We start from the raw sequence: 21,767 nt of genomic DNA, 5'->3' as shown, positions 1-21,767 counted from the left end.
GTACACTCAGAGCCTGAACATAAGTCAGAAAAGGTTGCGTCAAGATCAAGATGTGTCTCATTCGGCTACGTGCGCGTTTCCTCTCAGCATGAATCATTTAACAGCATCTTACATCAATTTTAGTGCATAATATACGCCTATCTGCTTGGAAGTATTGCAGGTATCTACATCAGTCTTACGTTTACTGTTGCCCAAAGTTGACCATGTAGCCCTATAAACTATAAACTTCGCGGAAGTTATATTCTTGCCCAACCGCTATATTATGCTTGACACTTCCATCGTTAGTACGTTCATTGTCACTGCCAAGTAACTAAACAGTCTGTCAGTAAGTGAGGTGCCCGGCAGGTACATGTAGTACTCCATTTCTTCGCATTCACAGCATGACATATCGACCAAGGAGACAAACGTTTCGGTCTCGTTTTAGTTTCTGGATAAAAGTTCACCACAATGAAACCTCTCATCTCCTGAACTAAAAAATTCAAATGGCCTGAGTTTCGTCCAGTGCTATATGTGCGGGCTTTTCCCCGATTCTTAAACAAACGATACATCTCTGGCGATGAACGCTTCACTGCATCATAACTTCAATGTATTGCTGATTAGTGCTCTCATCCATTCTGGGGTGACGTTACCGAAAACCACTGAGTTACTTATGGTCTATTCGGTTGGAATTCTACCTTCTCCAATCACTTGCTGCTGTGCAAATCAGCGCAGCTTCTACAGCGTCTCTGTCAGGTGCACTGATATGGAAATTGATACCTGTCATCTGAATTCTGAAAGGCTGTCCAAAAATGCTCCCTTTTTCTAAACAAAATCACCAGTAAAATAGTTTGACAAACAAAGAATACTTCAGCGAATAACGTCAACGTAACTTGACATTTCGGGTAGGATGATTCAAATGACCATAAGTAACGTGCTCCACTCCTTTAAATGAAGCATACAGTCGGAGGAACTTTACACACTAAAAATTAAAAAAAGCCACAAGAAAATCCCCTAAAATATCCCTAAGTCTGTGGAATCTATATAGAACATTATTCAAAACCTCGGATCATGCAAATTAAGGGTTTATTTCATCGATGACAAAATTAAATATTTGGTAAACCAAGAGTTGCAGTTATAAGGAGGCAACAGGCGTGTAAAGTCCTTTACTCTGTAGTGCTGTGGTAATTTCGCACTGGTCGTTTTAGAGCTATGGTCGATATGGAGCATAAAGCTGAAAGGGTCTGTCTATGCTGCGTTAGAAGACTAGATAATTGAGCCTTGAACCTGTTATCAACTTTGTGTCAACTTGTCCCAGTAGTGAGCCTTCACATATCTACACGGGAGGATAATTCCAATACGCTCGCTCTGATGAGCACCAATGCAATTTTAAGCGGAAAAATTGGACACTGATAGTTCACCAATTGGATTGATAACTACTGAATTTCGAAACCGTTTTCATTCATCGGAGTAGCGTGATCAGCGTTTACGTTACGCCATAACCCGACGTTTTTAACCCTCTGAAATAAATTAAATGTAAATTCCCCAGAGATGTTGAATGCCACGTTGTATCAGTCTTCAGGGTACAAGTATCTACTTCGGCAAAAAACGGTAATGTGGTTGCCAAACAACGGTGAATGAATGCACATCTCCAGATTCTTGACAGAAAACTCGTTTACGAACAACGGGGATAAATTTACGACGTCACTGCCGATATTGATTGTATCTGACACTATGAAATAAAAGGGTACGTTCCCTCATGTAGTGCTTCATCAATAAATCCGCTGTTGTTTTCCAGCGAACCTTAACAAAAGTGGTACAGTTTGCTGAGAAAGAAAGCAAGGAGATTAAAATACCAGCAGTTCTGCCACTTTTAGGGAATTTGCCAAAAAATGAATCAGCGTTCTGATGTAGCTAACACACTGTAGTCTTAAATTGAGATGATTTGTGATAAACTATTGAAGAAGGCATGCCCTACCAAATGAATCTGAAGAACGAAGTGTATGTCTTGTCTCAAAAACTTCCCAAATCGAGAATCTTATTCATGTTGTCCGTGGACGACATTCCAAAATGAAGGGTCAAGTCAACTTGAAAGTGCCTCGTCGGGATTAAAGTGCGGCACTGTGACACTGTATGCGTATTTGCATAACTGTCAGCATGTGACTTGTCCACACTGTTCCTTTTCACATCTGCTAAAAGCTGGATTATTGTGGAGGCCGAGAACGACTTTAATAGTGAGGCAATTTTCTTAACCCTATGCATTCAAGCTGAATCTGATTAAGTGTTTCCACAGCAGCACACAGGTTTGTGTTATACGGAAACACTTTTTACCATACAAAGTCGAATTTTATTCAGCTAACCATGAGGTCCGATAGTGTGTTTTTGTGTAACAAGTTCCATTTGACGTGTGGAATGAGGCTCGCTCTATCTGGACAGATGTGCGTCAAAAAGTAAATGACTGTACTGTTACTTAGAGTCTTTCCATGTGACCAAACAGGCATTAGTATTCTGTTTTGCATTGGTTATTAACTCATTTTCAAGTTACCCTGGTCTACGTTCAGCTTCATGTCAGCTAACGCACTTCATGTGTACTGGCTCACTAACACTACATTGTCAACGCAACCGATAACAATCATTTCGTAGTTAACTCACACTCAAACTCATTTGTAAGACTGGGCCGTCTGTGCATATTTAGATTGTCGAAATGGTTTCCGAAATCGATGAAATGGCTCTTCGTGAATCTACTACCAAATTCTGCGTTCCTAGTCAACAGAAAATTCTTTAACTTACGGATATGACAGTTGTCCGTCCATGACAACCAGCAACAAAGAACTAGTAGCTTTACAGAACAAATTATATGACGTATCATGAAAGAGATCACAACGTTTAACTGAGCATAATACTCTAATCAGCTATTAACTTCTAATATCGAACGATTAATGGGCTCCTCTACTGCAAGAGTTCATGACGGGGTTGATTTAACGAATGATCAGTGATCTCGGGAACATGATGCATGGAATGATTTTGTACGATAGCAAAACGGATGTCTTGAGTTGATCAGACGATTTTCCTACCAGAAAAAGGCCCGAGAGATAACAGTATTACTACAACAACACCGCAATAATATCCATACAACTGTTTAACACAATGCAGAAAATGTTTCTGCTTTTTTGTACACAAAAGGAATACATTTGAGTGCACAGAAGTTTTCCATGTGGAAAAGTCCATGTGTTACCCAGGTACTTAGCGGGATGTAACTTTGCATCAGTGGAATGTCTCACATACGCCTTAGTCTCTGTCAACCCAGAGTAATCAGTTGCGTGTGTGCACGTGAGTCAAATACCATGCTTACATTAACCTTACTCTGCCAAACGTGTCAGGGACTAAAAGCGACATCTGGTCGCAGGACGTGATATTCTAGTCATCGCAGTTCACCGCAATGGGGCATCCTTCAACTCTATTCAACACACTGTCAACTGACTGGAGTTTTCACCCAGCATCACCTTTCCTAAGTGAAGCAAACTCGTCCAAAACTTGGAACTGAAGTCCATGAAATGGTTATCTTTGCCACTTCACAAAACTTCGCATAGTAATTAGTGTAATACAGTGTTGGCAGCGAACCCAACTACCACTGCGCATAGGTGGATCAACTACTTGATAAAACAAGAAGTGTGAGTTCTTATGTCCCGGATTATTCGCCTAGGCCAATTTATCATTTACATTAGTTTCGTGGGTACAATAATAAGGTTGCTCATGAAACCTCTGAATCACTTATGGTGCTGACTCCTGGCTTACTGTTTGCAACCGGCATTTAGTATGCGGTTCAAAGTTTTGTCGAACATTCGATACACTAATTCATTACCATTCAGTGCACCGGAATAAAACAAAAAACACAACGATTCCGTTGATGAAGTCGCTTCGAGGAAAAACAAAGCCTCCAGCTTTTATTCACACTGCACTAAAGTAAACACGCACAAAATACAAAGAAACAAAAAACCGCTCAGTGGATGGAGAAGGTAAAAATTTAACAAAAATGTTTTCATGGATGTTGGTGTTGTAACTGAACGATTCTAAAGGGAAAGTAAACGAAGATACTTTGGGCCACTTCAAGAACATTGGGGTCTTTTTCCGAAGGACAGACCCGCTAGCCCGCAGGATTTGAATCAACTCTTATCTTGAGAAACTGCCTCTTCACCAGAATGAGTATGACAGTATTCTAGGCACCGGGAGTTCAAAACAGAGGATGTCCTTCTTACACCTTGGCTTTTTTTAAATGCGCCGAATGTTGGAGAATCTCATAGTGTAAAATAGCGTCATCAACTCTGCTCACATTTTGTTCTGACTTCATTCTGCTGCTTTTATCCGGACCTTGTCTAGGTGGACAGCGACCTGGTTCTTCATGGTCATTGCCCAGAAAATCTGTGGGGTTGTTGATAACAGTTCGCGTTTCTTCTTCCGTAAAATCAGGCTTCCAACGGAAAGCAACGGAAAATTGCTTCTGCAAGCCCTGAATTAGCCTCGTTTGCCGCGTAGTACCATGCATTCCACTTTCTTCTTCGCCCACAACTTCTGCTAGTTCGTGTTCTCCAAGGAAAAAGAATTGTCGCCTGCGCATCTCCTCGCGAATTTCTCCGATCACCGATCGCATTGTGGCCAAGACAAAAGTGCAGCTGAATGACATGTGGTAAATAGAATAGCATACCAGCAAGATGCTACTAAATATAGGTTCAGTAATGACTTTCAAAACACCGGCATGTTGGCAAACGTGAATGACAACCTCACAGCAGCACAGTGGAAGCAAAAATAAGATGAATAGACCAGGTTCGTAGAAGATCCCATAATCGGAACGGGACAGCCAACGAAGGAAACCAGCAGCAATGATCATTATGCAAACACATGGAACAATTCTAGTCACTATGAAGTCATAATAGATGAAAGCAAGGTACCAGGGTTCATTCAAACCACAAAAAATCAGTTTTTCGACAGGGGTTGGAACATACTGCTTGGCAATTAACAGAATTGGTAGCAGCGTAGAAAATGCACTGATTGGAATGGCTGCTTGAAGAATTACTTGAAATACATTGTCCGTCAGTAAGTGGCGCCGTGGTACAACTTCGCTGAAAATAAAATTCCAAAACACCACACCGAACGGAACCACAACAAGATAGGTGGCAAAACATCTACTCACGAGGTCTGCATAAACAATCGCATGACACCAACCCCATTGTCTATGAATGGTTGTGTCGGATATTGGTTTGGCCACGACAAAGACTAATTGTGGCAAGGTTGAAAAAACAAGAACTAACAGAGAGGCGGAGCATGCCAGGATTCGATAGAGAAAAAGTGTACGATCTTGTTTTGACAAAAGTTTACGAGCCTCCAAACCCGTTAGGGTACCGGGTACTTCGCATTCATCTCTTCCATCCTTATTTGATGAACGCTTCTGTGCATTGGGGTTTCGGATCGGCTGGATGCGTATGTTGGCAACTTTCCTTGACTGCGCTGCCCAGACATATGCAGCGGCCGTTTGAAAAAGAGCCGGGATGATCACTTCAATGGGGAGTAGACAGTAAAAAAAGAAAACTTGAGCTGATGTGATAGATTAAAATTTAGCAAATTAAGTAAGAATGGGGGAAAAACTGATTAAATGTTGAACTGAACTGAAACAAGTTACTTATCTGTTTAATATTCTTCAATAGTTCGTCCGGGTTCGTGGTTGTATAGACGTAACAATATATGTAATTAGAAACTATTCGGCCATAGCGTAAGTGATCACAGGTTAATTAAAATATTATGCCAAGAAGCAGCCCAAGATTGCATATCAGAGTCGTGTTCTTCCAATCCCTCGTAAGTCAAAAACTGCCCATTGTTCCAACACCGGTTTGTCTCTGGTTCCAAGTCTTCGCGAACTGTGTTGAGTTTTCGTGCGTGAAATTCAATTTGAATATGTACTATTCCAAATTGGACTATCAAACAGTATTCATTTTCAACCCACTTCAACGAGGAACAAATGTTTGGATAATGCAGTTCCTAATTTTACATGAGTAAACGATGTACTATAATCTAGAAGTGAGATGAAATTAGCGTGGCCTTGCCCTGGGTAAATGGATGTTGAACAGCTATCAACCATATGACACCAAAATGTTTTGCGAATGTATACAGAAGTAAATTGTTCTCAATAAAAAAGTAACGCAGAATCAAAATTATGCGCTGTCAAGCTATCGTTGCAGTAAATCTAATATGCCATTCCTCTGTTTTAACGGTTGTACAACAAGCAACCAAATTTTCCAAACAGGTTCGTTTATTTATATTACCGTTAAGGTGCTGGTTGTTTAAAACTAGCTTGTTACTTGAGCTTTTACCAGAAACTCAGAAAAACCCAATGTCTGTTATGAGCTACAGATTTCTTGCGATTGGTTGGTTTAAACTTGAGCTGTGATTTTTACATTACATAAACATAAATCAACACAACAGAGATGTTAGTACAAGTGATTTCTGGGAAAATACAGTACGTTGGAAAGTAGCATCAAAAGGAGGACGTGATATATGATAGTATTATTTGCATTATGAAGTCTGGACATATCCATCCAAACATTATGAATGTCACAAACTGATTCACATTTTGAAGTCTTAGGCCTATTGTACATAGCTAGGTGTTTGGTACTGTAAGTCCGGTTCTCCTGGTCTGTAACCTCAAAGCAACTACTTTTCTTCTACAGTGAAACCCATATAAAATTACTCAAGACTCTAAGGTTTACGGATAAATTATTTGCCTTTGCATTAGTTCATATTGGGTTTTCTAATATAACGCAACAAAATTGGGTGAGAAACGGGGGAACTGAAGATTTCAGCCAGCTTACCGGTCGCAGTAGCGATAACGCCACAACCGGTTACCTCGAATGCTATTCGGTTACTAGTTCTCTAAAAATAATAAGAACTTTAGCACGTTCAATAAGATAAAACGTTGGCCACACGGTTGCACATTTGTTGAAACAAGCAGATGCAGTGGTTGTCATAATCTGTGCAATCGAGAATCCGAAGCAGCGAAAGGCAGTTGGTCTACGTACTATACCGTTTTTTAATCTGAGTGTGCTGGATGTTAACTGCAATACCCAATACATTTGCAAGAATACACTCAGAATTGGCGTGCTTTTTTCTTGGTAGGCCAATGTCCGACCGATTGCGTGTGTAAGCCCCGGGGCCATATTAGTATTTCGCTGTTAACGAGAAATCCTGGTAAAAATTTCACCAAATATGAAAGCCTAGTTCAGGAATTCGGTGGGGTGTTTGGTTGAGCTTAATTTGACCTAACATTTGGAAATCACCTCAGCAACCACCGATATTATTGAACAAAAAAAAACACGATCACTCCAGGTGAATAAAGATTGTAGATTATGTAAACAAAATACGCGTTTATGTATAATTTACTTTTGTGTCCTAACTCTTCCAGGAAGAAATAAAAGCAGTTGTGTCCTGAAGGAACGAATCAGCAATGAAATTACCTTTGCGTCAGCATGACTTTAGATATACCATACACCACATCCACCAGAAATCCCAGGGAACCAACAACCGGAAAGTTACTATATTCGAATAGTTTCCGGGACAGGAACATAAATTTTAAAAGGGTGAAAATTTCCTTTACATGTGTCGCAAATTTAACACGTCTCGGAGACCACTACCTAACCAAGGGGTAGGATGAAGTTCAAATAAGAATCTGGTGGGCCAGTTGCATAACGCAGATCTGCTGACATGGATCAATTACCAGAAGCGGTTAAACAAGGTCATCCACATAGAACATGATAAGATTTTTATCGGAATACCTTTTTGGATCTAGCTGCATCTGCCTTAATTACCCAAGATGAGATCGTAAGACATACCGATCCATTGTCAACGTTTTCATTTCATTCCAGAGGAAATTATTTGACATATTGGCATTGAGTGTTTAAGTTTTGTAGACAGTTCTCAGAATTTCCAAAATCCGAAGTGATGTGGCAAAAAGCAGGCAAAGTCACCTTATTTTATGGTAAACGTGGCAGTTTATGATGATTACTTGAAGGAGGAACTATATCATCGCCGACAACCTAAGTGATTGTCAGCAATGCTTTTATTAAACGGCGGAGTTTTGTGAGGACATTGTCCTCGGGGGTTCAACTTGACTTGGTGTAATAGAAAATGATAGATTGTTGCAACTGACGCAGTCGAAGGTCGGGCGGTTTTACGAACGCTTATTTTCAGTACCGGTGACTGTCGTGGGTGAATAACACCCAAGTATTATTGATAAATATTTTCTACCATTACTACCATCGAAACTTTATATTGCACTAGTAGCTCCCTAATTTAAATGTAGCCTGACTTTTCATTACCCTGACGGCAACTTAATTTTGTCCAAATGTCTTGTCTTACTGCTATTTTTAAGGCGATATGTGAACGTTTTATACACTTATCATGTTGCATTTGCGCTCAGCTTGAGAGTGGCCCAGCAGTCAAGTGAGTTCTTCACGTTTTATTATTCCAGTGAAAAATCAAGAACTTCAATGGTTTCCGAATGAAATTTATGAATCTCCACTGTGTGATGTTCAGTACATCAATACAACCTGTCTTTTCTCATTCATTATCAACCTGGTCACCCCGAACGGCATCACATTTTCGCACTCGGCATTTGGTACGTCTAACCTGTCTTTTCTCATTCATTATCAACCTGGTCACCCCGAACGGCATCACATTTTCGCACTCGGCATTGTGGTACGTCTAGACAGAAATTTCTGAGGTGTCGATTTGTCGTCGTACTTTGGAAAATGGATTATGTCATCGGATTTGACGACGACGTAACTTGTAACTACCTCAGAAACGCCACTGGCAAAAAAATTGATGGTGTGAATAGAAAAAACCAGGTTAAATGAAAACTGAGTAGTGTCAGCAGAGAACGCGTGGCAGGCTCTAGTGCATCCTTGTGTTAGTTTAATCAAATAAACCCATCATTCATAGGCCTGAGGTAGAAATATAAATTAAAGCAACTGAAACACATTCAGTTATTAATGAACTAACTTTTTCAGGGCTGGTGTCTTGAGAAAGTATGAGTTGGTTCCGAGGACGCAGAAATAGGGAATCATCTTGACGCTTTGGGCAAATATTGATATGGTAGCCGATTGAATAAAAATATTTCTCTCAAGAGAATTTCGTATCTTTCAGCTAGTGTAACAGAACACTAACAAGGGATCACTGGTTGTATGCAAATCTAGTAGTCGGATTGGTATTCTGCAGATGAAATCATTTTTATGACACGGTACTAAATATTTTCCATTCCAACTAACATTTTGCCATGTAGAGTCAAAGTGTGTAATTAGAATGGAGAGGCTGGCTATTCCGAGTTAACCTGTTCTGGTTGCACATTTTCAGTTCACACCATCGGCTGGTGTCCAGGATTGATTCTGTAGGTTTTGCCTCATGATCGGTACGGATTCATGTTTCTTGACAAGATGGACACTGTTGAGGATGTTGGAAACCACCCGTCAATGAGCTCCACTTATAGACCATTCGCTGGTAGTAGGTGAACCAACAGTATCAGAAGCAATGAGTATTTTCTTCTTCTGTGAACCTGGTTGATAAACAGCTGTGGAGCCTCTGGCGATGCATCAGGGGTTGAGTTCCCTTCTTTACTTTTTTTACGATGGACACATTTTTTCACTTATTGGTAATCACTTAACAGAGGGATCAACATGATCTGCATCCAAGGTGAATTGCTGATGTCGCGCAACATTTCCCAACTTGCTGAACCACCAAAATAATTACGTAAAGCGTAAGAGAAGTAAATTGGCCTCCAAAGTAAACGGTACATGTTGTTCTTTGTGGTATAAACCTGGACTGTTCTGTTTGAACAAATGCTTTAATGTGACTTTGACGATTCTAAGTTTTACTCCTTGTCTAAACATCTTTTAAAAAGTGCTCCTTGCTTGACAAATGTGAGGCTGAAGAAAATCGTACTAAAACATAATTGGGTTGCTGGCCATTGTGACGTTTTTTCGACAGAACTTGGCACGGGTTTTCAATTAGCTTAAATGGTACCGACAGCAATCACTACTGAAGTTGTTTAATTGTGCCACTTTACCCGCGCTTTTAATTCAATGACTAAAAGTTTGGAAATACAATTTCCAAAGCTGAGTGACTTAGAAAAGCGTGGAGTAGTATTTTTTTCTGACTCAGCCACAGAGTAGTCATCCGGCACGTTGAGGATCAGTGAGTTTTCTTTGTCCTAGGCTTTAAACTTCAAAAAATCCTCGTAGTGAAGTGCAATGGAATGACTGTCTGCAATATCGTGTTGCAACCTCCGCTCTCTTGCCTCCTATTATCAGATGGAAATATGGTAAAATTTGTTTTGTAAGATAACCCCTTGATTACAATCTTTCTTATTTGAACCCGTGCAATTCACAGCGTATTCACATGTGCTTTTCATTATTATGAATACCACCCATTGTGCCTTCGTCGAAATTCAAGCCACCTGTCATAAAAGACACATACGTTGTTTAATCCTATAATTCAACTGCAAAACGGTGAGAATGGGTGGAAAATTGAACGGGATTCATATGCGTCAAAAGTGTGCTCATAGGTAAGCCAGATTGGCCATATACATTATTCCCTGTTCAATAGTAATGTCACAAGTTCATCGTCTCATTACTTAGGACGCCTTAATGCTACCACAGAAGTTCTGCATTGCTGCTTTGCGTTCGCAGCAACAGTCACGGAACTCTTCCCGCCAACTATTGCGCGTAGTTTTGCACTACAGTCACGGAACTCTTTCCGCCAACTATTGCGCGTCCAAATCACTAGTACTGCAGACGTTTTCATGCATTGTTTTCAGCATACTCATTGGTGACAGTGAATAAATTTGGCGTAGTCATCAAAAATGACATCGAGATTATATATCATTGAACGTGTGCTATAGTATCCACTGCAAGACAGTCACGCTAGTTAGTCAAATATGCCTACTCTGAATGGCGGTTGTCCAAATGAGGATTGTACACAGCCGTAAATTTCGTGAGCAGTTTAGGACCCCTATTAACGACAGCTAACAACAGCAATATGGAAACGATAAGCTCCGACACCATATATATAGCTTTGTCCAAATGAGGATTGTACACAGCCGTAGATTTCGTGAGCAGTTTAGGATCCCTATTAACGACAGCTAACAACAACAATATGGAAATGATAAGCTCCGACGCCATATATATAGCATAGAAATAAATCTGAAGCTTATTGCCCAGAAGGTGCATGTAGGTGCGTATACACAAGAAGCTTCCTAAAGTGAATCTTCGGATGAACACTCTTAGGACTAACTCAAGTAATCAAAGAGTGGCTCCATGGAAGCACACTTAGAACGTACATAAACAGACTTTGCGTCTTACTGGAATGATTATAACCAACCTCATGAAAAGGAAATCGTAAACCGCTCAGACGAAAGCTATCTCTTGCAAGGGATAAATCTCCAAACAAACATAACTGCAAGAGCGTTATGAAGAATTAGCGCATAGGTTACCAAGTTGACTTTACCGTAGGATACATGCATTCCAAACCAGTCCTTTTAAAATTTTCATCTCGTTTGTTGTATTCAGATAAACATGACAGTAGTATCAGTGGTTGGTTGCAACAAATTTGGGCGGAAAGCTAATGCAACCTGGTAGATTCGGCGGTTGAAAATAAATTTATCAAACTTAGATATGTGTAAAAGAAAGAGGAAATCTTAATCAAGTGCCTTGGTCAGGCTATCGGTGAAATTTGTTTTTGTGGAACCCCGTTTTGCTTTGCTGTGTGATCTGCATAACCAACTGCCCAGTCGCGGCAGTTATGTAAGACACATGATGAACTGCCGCATTCCAAAAGATCCGCGCTAGTTAAAATGTGGAATCTTCAATTTAAAAGGGAGCTTGTAAGACACTGTGCTATTTGCTTTGAATCACCGCTGTAAGAATTCCTAATGGCCAAGAATGGCGAGGCTGAATGCACCTGGAATTCAGTCAGTTTGGTTAATGGCAGTCCGTAACGAATTCACAACTTTGCAGAAAAATAGCGTTCAACAAAACCAGACAAGACGCTTGATTTTTTGTTCACATCAACAGCCAAATGGGCTATATATCAAACTTAGATATGTGTAAAAGAAAGAGGAAATCTTAATCAAGTGCCTTGGTCAGGCTATCGGTGAAATTTGTTTTTGTGGAACCCCGTTTTGCTTTGCTGTGTGATCTGCATAACCAACTGCCCAGTCGCGGCAGTTATGTAAGACACATGATGAACTGCCGCATTCCAAAAGATCCGCGCTAGTTAAAATGTGGAATCTTCAATTTAAAAGGGAGCTTGTAAGACACTGTGCTATTTGCTTTGAATCGCCGCTGTAAGAATTCCTAATGGCCAAGAATGGCGAGGCTGAATGCACCTGGAATTCAGTCAGTTTGGTTAATGGCAGTCCGTAACGAATTCACATCTTTGCAGAAAAATAGCGTTCAACAAAACCAGATAAGACGCTTGATTTTTTGTTCACATTAACAGCCAAAATGGGCTATATACTGCCATGCCTGATGACCTACTCTGTAAACAGTCACGCGACCCAGGTCACACTGTTATAATAAACAACCAGTAGTTTGAATATTCAACATTACTGCTACAAGCGGCTGATTGGCAGCGTGATTAGTTCGCATTTAGACGTGATGTATCGCTCATTCATAGCGCCCCTCATTCAATCACGGAAACAACATCTTCCTTCAGTGAAGAATTCCGGGTTGGATATCCCACTCAGCTAAGCTGCTTAAAGCAAATACCCCAGATGAACAACAATTATAGAAGATGCTCGATACTTTCGTCTGACGAACCTTCACTTGTTGGAGCAGCCAATACCAATGGTGTACTTTTGTGATTGAAAGTTGAATCGTTCTACATTCGGTTAACTGTTCAAAGTACTAGGCATAAGGTCGCGGATTCAACACACTGGAGTTTCGTGAGCTGAACGATGTTGACAATACCCAGTGAGGACAAAACTCAATAGAAAACTTAGTCTGTAAAAAATAACATTACACGTCAACATACTTTCCCCTTGTCATCGCTGGTAGAGTTTCGGACAACAGGGATACAAATACTGATAAACTATGACATAAAAGTTCCTCCCTTCACTGTAAGACTTACTCTGTTTGTTTTCAGATTTTTTTGTAAGAGAGGTGAGGATTCAGACAGTTCTGAATACACGCCCAAACACACAATGCAAAAGGAAAGACAGTCATTAGAATCAGTTAAGACCCGAATAACGGAAAAACGTTAACAGCATGATTCCTGGTTGTGCAGCTTACCAGACAAGGGTCTATACCTCAGAAGATGTCGAAAATATCTTGAACGCTGTACTTGTGCGGTGAGGCTTGTCAGTGAGACGAAAACATATAACCGCATACAGTTCATGTATAGCCAACAAGTGCTCTCACAATGAGTGCAGGATATAGGGGGCATTGCAAATGTCTAACTGAACAGCCCCGCATGGAGAAACCAAACAAAATCGAGAGACTTTGTTATCGTATACAGCAAAGATAATGGTGACACAACAAACCCTTGTACAACAATATCCCTTTTTGATCTAAACTATTTAGTGTCACTTTATTTTAATAATTATCCGTAATTTATGCAAAATAGACAAACAAAATTGCCATTGTTATTGTTTTAGAAACAATAAACCTTTTGGCCTTTCAGTATAATAGTAAAGAAACGTTAATCTGTATACGTACAGTGGAGTTGTGCCAGCCAAAATGTAGCCGATACGCTTTGTTTAGTGTTAACGTTAAGGCACTTGGGTAACTTAGGCCGCAGCCCTTATACAATAACCAGCTTTGCATACCAGATCCACTTGAAATGTGTACTGGTTACAAAAAAACAGATACCAATTTGTCACTCATACCTCCAGAATAAGTATGACTAAACTTTATATTCGAAAGCAACGTTTTTAAGCTCATTTTTCTGCTTGCTTAGCAACTCAGCCAAACACATAGCACTACTTTCAATTCCACAGTAGCACCTACCATATGGCCAGGTTCATTCTTCCATAGGTAATCATTACGGGGTTTTTACACCTGAGTGAACTTAATCACGAGAGAGCTGTCGTTTCCAATAGAATAGTTGCGAATGATGAAGGCAACATTTCTGGACAGATTATTAAAACTTTTTTTTCACGTTATTTGGATTTAGTCTGTTCTGCTTCAGCAACCAAATGGGCGCTTGTCGTCTAAAATGGATTTACGATAATCTGCAGACTGCCCAACGACGCATCTTCATGCGCCGTTACGATTTATGGAGCATTCCAACTAGCATGAAAACCCTTCTTGGTAAAACTCGACTGAAACGGCTGTCTGCAACTTGTTTCTGCTGAACGCAGGTTAACAGCAAGATAACGGCAATTCGGATTGGGCACTACATTTTCGGGAGTTTGGTAAGGGACTGAAGGCGATATACATGGCTTTGACCTACAGTTAAATTTTGGCAAAAAACCCAACTTCTGGGTAACTTTGCTGTCGATTGTTCTGGCGTAGCAAGCTAAGATACTGGAAACTTTTAACCATCGCTTTCAGGTATTATACCTCAAGTTGGCGACTGCAAACAGAGGCCTACATATGTGAGTTTCTACATGTTTCACGTACCGCATTTATAAATTTCAGACTAATTTTACCATTTCCCTTGCATACGGTGTTTATCACGAGTTGGGTAACATTCTCCACCTTGTAACCGCGTGCATTTATTGGTCACTTTTATATTTGTTGAATTGCTCCATCTGTTGTACTTTGCTGGAGCACAACGATGGGCAGAACCCGAAGGATCTTATCTATTCCCTGTGCCATACCAAAATTTTCCATATTCTTGTGTACAACACTCACTTTTTCTACCGGAACCAATCAATTTCCAAGTCCACGTGACATAAAACACATTAACAACATTCACAGTGATTGCTTGCCGCGTTTCGTAATGGCCATGCACTCTTAAAGCGCCATAGGAGTTCTTTCAACAGAACTTGTTTGCCTTTGGATCTGTTACAGATAAACTACCTTGCATCATGCAATATTAAATGAATTATCTCGCTATCGACTTCCTGGGATGAGCAACTTTATGCCGCTTGTGATTGGGTTACTTCTTTCAAAATAGAGACATGGTGAAACGCCAAGGTGTAATTGCGTTTGACAGTAACCACCACTACCACAGATAACAGTAGGCTCCAAAAAATTTTAACTCGCCATTTTTGGTCAGCAACCAACCCGACTCTGCAATAATTTTAGCCTCCAAACACCAGCTTCACCCATTTTTATCTCAGTTTGTATTGAATTCGTGCACCAAATGAAAGTTATCTTGGATTTTAATGGCGCACAAGCATTCGGTGCTTGCCTACTTTGCCCGCAATCTCTAATTCAAGTCTTGTCGTACCACACCGTCTTTCTTCCACTTTACCAACCGTAAACTCCTCTCAACGCAAACATCGCTATTCTGTGTCATTGGGTACCAACAGAACCAAACTGGAGATCATCTGAATGATTTTAATTTATAAACAATGGGCGGTTCTCTTCTCTGCTCATTGATTACTTCTACAAATTTGATGTTATACTCGATGAAATGCACAAGGAATAACTCATTCATACAGTTACATTAGCTATATGGTGCTCGCTAGGAACATAGAAAAGTAACTACTCATATCTACTCCAATTTTTTTCCAAGATTTTCACGAGAGCCTTAAAATACGAACAGTCTTACCAACTCCTTATATTGTGCTTGGGAAAATGATGCCATCACGTGGAAGACGAATGTGCAGTCTAGTAATAGGGGTGAACCAAATTGGTATAGGTTCCTGAGGTAACTGAAATTCCTTTTTCCTGGTGGAAGAGGTACACTGCTCCATTACAGTTAAGAGCTTCCCATGGTGTACACACCACAATGAGCCGTCAGATAAGTAACATTTCTCAGGTTGGGCTGCCTGCTGCCTAAATTCTACCAATCCGCATCACTCAGCTTCCACTGGCTGTTTAAACTTCATTGATATATTTAATACATAGATTGCTATATATGATGCAGAGAAGATGAACGCATTCCTACTTGTCTCACGTACACACCTTAGACGTTCGACCGAGCTGTTCATTTTCGATTCCGGATAAGATTTCTGTACTGACTGTCACCGCTAACAACATTTATTCAATCTAGCAACATCGAAATTTAAACAATGCGACAAAAATGAAACTCTTGCAATCTTGATTTTTCTTATACACTCTCTTTTCCCGAAGCGAGTGTGCAAACTTAAACAAGACAGCTACAGTGGATTCCGGTGTGCCCGGGAAGGTCTTCTGTCCTCTTTCGGGGTAGACTGTGGTTGCTTGTAGTTTTAATTGTCCATAAGTTCAACTGAATTTAATCCGTCTGATACGAAAATAACTAAAGGCGATATCGGACCCCTCAGGGAAAACAAACTGCTGATTTTTTAGGGGAGGGGGCTGGTTTTAATTAGCGAGCAGTCCACTCCAGAAATTATCAAGCAAGCTCCAACATGAGTTCGCGGTGTGTAATATTCGCACTCGGCTTTTCTTCATATGTCCAACCTATGAAAACAGGAATCATATTCGTGCACAATTAATTGCATAAAGTAAAACTTTTCACCCAATCAGTCACATTAAATTCTGCTAAATATTTACATGAGTGGAAAATCAATCATAAATGTACATCATGAGCGCTGGGTCTGCAACAATGGAGACCAACAACTGAATCGGAGTGAAGCTTAACTTTTTCTACATATTGCTGAAGTCGATTGATGCACTTATAAACACTGAGTGGTTCACTGCAAATCTTGAATCCACAGTTGAAAACTCAAGAGCAAATATTTGAGTTTTTACAATCTTGGATTATTATTGTCTGAGCACTTGGGAGATAAATTTGGAAGAATAATGTGATCAACAGACATAACTTTTGTGGACTCTTAAATGCGTAGGACAGTATTTTACAACTGTCGACAGGCTGGCTGTTGCACGCTAGTTTATATTTTAAATAGTACCATAGATTTGGAACAACAGGGATATCGTTCGTAACTAAAAGGAAACAGTACCAAAAGCTCAACATGCTTTGCTATTGCTTAGTTTTTTAAATCCGACTCTCATGCTAATGCACTTGCGATGTGTACATTAAGGGCCGACTGCGGATATAAGGCCTAAATAGACCATTCTGGTACCTATGGTATACCTCGAATGACTGACTTACTTCCGATAAAATTTACGCACTACAACGTTTGTACTAGGCTAAATGATAAAAGGCAGGCTTAGTGATGGATTCTAACAGATGAGGCAGCTTGCTTATCGGTGACCAATTTGCTGGTTCCAACTAAAACATCGCAACATGGATGGGAATTGGTGTTAGTTTTTTTAAATAGACGAATCCTGATAAGCTGTGCGTGTGTGGAACATGTCGCCCTATGCAATGGCTTGAAAGGACAGCAACCGTACTAAAACGTTGACTTGTCATGTCATTGGTGACTATGCAGCAGCTGAATGATAGACGTTAAGCTCATCTTTATAGTAACAGTCTGTCCACTGATCCCTAAATGAAAATTGTTTACTTCTGTGAAATTTGCTGATTTTTAATTGATCGCTGAACATGTTAACTATATTTACACTCCAAGGTGCACACATGATAAGCATAAAAGATTTAAGATCAAATGTCTGGTGAATCACGCTGGCCCTCACAAAAACAGTAGGTAATGCGTGTGCCATGTCGTCCTGAAAACCTACTGGCGCCTGTTCAATTCTACTTGATAATTTACTGATCAACTGCATGACAGTATTATGCGTCTTTTAATGAGGTTGAATTTCCCTACCAACTCTTGACGTGTTGCAGTTGCATTTAAACTGCTTCAACGCACACACATAATCACAGAAGGGAAACGCCCGTTTCTGCATCAGCTTGTTAATTTAACACCAGAAGTCAGTGCAAAATTAAGGGCCTGTCGTTCTCTAGTCAGTCCGTCGAAAGAAATCCGTGACCACAGAGAACATCAGCAGTAAACAATTCTCCGGATTAACCATATTTTAACCGACGCAGGCGCCTATGCGAGATCAGCTGGCCAAGGGTCATAGTAGTCTTCAGCTCATTGAAGGTTCAGGTTGATTCTGAACATTCCATATTTAATCTGAGCGCCCATTTGATTTTGTCTTGTCTGATACTTTGGTTGTAATTGAACACCACTTTCAAAACCCATAGATGTAAACCCCGAGTTTGGATCACAGGATACTCAGTGCAAACAAAAAGGCCAGAACCAACCACAACCCGTACATTTTCTTTCTAAATTCAATTTAGTTTCCACTATCCCGTGTAAGTGAACCGGACTACCTAAGGTTTGCCCCATTGCGAGAGTTACAAAGAAGCTCAGTGATGGCACTGAAAGACACCAGCGGTTCTCTTGGTAATGCGGCTGTAGCAAATCCATGTAAGACCTAGTGGAAAAGTCCGTTATTAGTCAGCGTCCGTGGTATCTCACCCAATAGTGCACACGCCAACTAAATGAGAAATCGTGCGCTTAAACCATGTGCAGGTGCTGTCTCTCAGTGCACTAAATTGGGATTCACATTTGAGATGAACCTCGATGCTATCATGCTTTACGAGTTTCTCAACCGGGCATAATGTATTGTTGGGGCCGCTCTCTGTGTTGCGTTAGCTTAACGGCACGGTCTTCACAAGGTAGGGTGTGCTCAATGGCTATTTGAAATCATCTTATCATACTTTGAAGTATTGTTACTAAAATTTAAGTGGCCTATTAGTATGAAACGAAAAAACTACGAACCCAATAAGAAAAATGACTAATCATACCAAGAAATCTACAGCAACAAGCGCCGAACTATAATAAGCGTGATGCACCTATGCAACATTTTTGCGGCCCAGATAAGAGAACGCAACTATTCTAAGAGACACATGCGGAATAATAATGCATTAGTTTTCGTTCCTCTTCGTTGCGATTCAGCCTATTATCATTCGGAAGTAACTTATCAAACTGGTAGAAGGTATTTAGTTACCGTTGTGTCCTTCCACTGTCCACAAATTATATACAACATGAAGACGCTGGTTTTTGGTCAGCACATTTTTACAGTTTAGACAACTCATTGAGGGTTTTAAAAGTTGACGACTGAATTGTGTATAAAAATATTTTTCATTTCACTTGAGTAGTATGTGCGGCCAAGATGTCGAAATATCCATAGCAGACGATGAGGTAGATCAGTATACTAATTGAGGCAATAATAAGGTTTTTGAGTTCGTTTTATTGAAATAATGAATCAGTGGAGAAATAATCCGTGTAGAACCCGCGGGCATTGACATAATTTATGTAGGAATTTTGTCATTCTTGTCTGGTTTGCCTTATCATGATAAATGCCATCACTATGATCCATTTTGGAAAATTCAGCATTTATTCGGAAACAGGCATTTCGTTAATGTACATTGGACTGGTAGTGTACTGGCTTCTATGCGAACCACATGTCGAACACTAAAAATAATCTATAATGCTCTGTAATATTTTAACAGTCTATACAGATGGTCTTACTGGCAACAGAAATCTTCCGGATACAACATGGAACAGTTAAGAATGCACTACATGTTGTCGTTACACTGGTTAGAAACAGCATCAAGCAGGCAATCCAGTTGATAACAGCTGACACTAATGGACTTTAAAAACACCGTACAGCACCATATGGCAAAACATTGACCTTGTATAGAGCTGGGGTTTTTAGTGGACATATTCGCACTTTTATCGTGACCTCCAAGCACATGTAACAAAGTCCGCAAGTTGAAACTTGTTCTTGGGTGAATGCGATGGGCGATTAATTTTCTGCAACCAAAACATATAACTCAATACTGATCCGAAAATTCAATTCTCTTACGCGTTCGTAATCAGAATAGCGTCAAACGGAAACAGCTAAGCATAGATTAAATTCATGGGGACAGCACCAGCTTCAACGAACGTTTCTCACTGCCTACGTTTTTCGGCCATGGCACCCTGTACCGACAGGTTTATGTGCGTATGGAGTGTTAAATATGCAGTTTGCTGCTAACAAATCATAATACGGAATTTCTTCATATGGTGTTTGGAGTGAAGTGTATATGTTAGAACGCTTCCAGATGGTCCTTTGGGACCTACCCGGCAATCGCCTGTCATTGTAGTGGCATTCCTCAATAAAGCATCTGCTTTTGGCACATCATAAATTAACATTGTAGATGTGAACCCATGATGCCTCACCGAAGAACTTCGAATTGGATTTGACTGACCAAAAGGCGACAAACACTCCCCTGTTTTTTTCATCAGATTCACTCTACAAAATTACAGCCCACCTACGTAGAACGCCAATTTGTTTAACACTAGGAATCTAATGGTAGCGCAAAACGGTTTCAATAAACCTACTTCAGTTTTATTCATTGCTTCCTCCAAATGTTCCACAAAATTAAATATCATAACCAAAGTCCCTTATACGAACCGATAAGAAATATTCATTGTATACTAAATTACAGCCGTTGGTGGTGTATGTAGTAAAACATTGTCTGCATCCTCATACTGGATCTTTCTACGGAAATAATTTCTTCAAGTGATGAGACCATATGCACTGCCTATTAGAATAAATATCTTTGTGTGAACAAAGCTGATTGCATTTGAGCACACCTAGCAAGCTATCACTAAGTACTTCTGATAACATAGATCAGTTTGTAGAGTGCACAGTCACACTTACTGTTCACCAAAGTTTTATTAAGAGGCGTTCGGAATAGGCATCAGTCACGCCAAGCCTACCGTAAGAATAAAACAAACCAAGACAAACTTTGTATCTTGCCCGAGCTATAAAATTACCACATTTATTTCTGTCAGAATTTTTCAGACCTAGCCCCTTTCTCTACGAGGAGACATATAGTTGCCTCGTTTGATAGTTTTACTGAACACAAAGCCTAATGTTGAAAATTCACGTAGACCTCATGCATAAATATTTTTTTAGCCAACGATAATTTTATTGTACCTAAGTCACCAGGTCAGGCAATAAACCTGGAGCGAATTTATGATGTTTTTATACTGGTCAGAACTATTCTTTGCCTGTTTTCCAAGAAATGTACATGTTAGAAAATCCACAAACCTGAATGACAATAAAAGGGACGAATGTAACGGGCTGAACTACACAAGTATTGCACTCCTCAGTACTTGACATAGGAAATATTCTGTCAGTTTTTGACACTATATGAATAAAAACTAGCAGCGTACGTATAGCGAACTTACGCAGAATGCCAACTACGAAAAACACAGATAGCAGGCACGTTACAAGGTGTCGTGCAGGAGCGGTAACCAGCTGAGTCATCCGCGATACGGCGTCGATAAGTGTTTCAGTTTGACTTTCGGGTTCCGCATAAGTAAAGTTGTTCATTTTTACTCAGTGCGGTCTTACGGTACTTTGGTTGTTTTATATATTTCTAATCTGCAATGTGGAGAAAGGCATTCGTCCCATACACATTCGGAAATCAATGGGTTTTCCCATTGGTTCCTGAACCAGGTTGATGTTGGCTATTTTATTGGTCAAAAATGTAACCAGCAGTGTGCTTTAGGATTTATCTCAGCTGTCCCAATTTAGAGGACATCAGGTAACATATTAGTAGGGTGTACTGCACAAATGTTAGGTGCTGGTATTTACAACTCGAAATTCATGTTGGAATCAAAGGCCACAATTTAGTGTCAAATACATTTCCTCATTTCTGCTTTTCCAAGAAATATTTGTGCCCGGGCAGTT

General features: G+C 40.1%; 1 protein-coding gene across 1 annotated transcript; it reads right to left on the bottom strand.

The window, feature by feature from the left end:
* Positions 1–3,849: 3,849 nt before the first annotated feature.
* Positions 3,850–21,407, bottom strand: T265_00478 (hypothetical protein; the record flags this gene model as incomplete). Its single annotated transcript, XM_009164251.1, has 2 exons — positions 3,850–5,526; positions 21,263–21,407. The coding sequence occupies 2 exons, from the start codon at positions 21,405–21,407 to the stop codon at positions 4,229–4,231; spliced, it is 1,443 nt and encodes a 480-aa protein (XP_009162515.1).
* Positions 21,408–21,767: the final 360 nt, after the last annotated feature.

The sequence above is a fragment of the Opisthorchis viverrini genome (genome assembly GCF_000715545.1).
Source record: "Opisthorchis viverrini unplaced genomic scaffold opera_v5_4, whole genome shotgun sequence".
In the NCBI taxonomy this organism is placed as follows: domain Eukaryota; kingdom Metazoa; phylum Platyhelminthes; class Trematoda; order Opisthorchiida; family Opisthorchiidae; genus Opisthorchis; species Opisthorchis viverrini.
The sequence above is the reverse complement of the archived record's forward strand: the minus strand, read 5'-3'. Positions and strand labels throughout refer to the sequence as shown.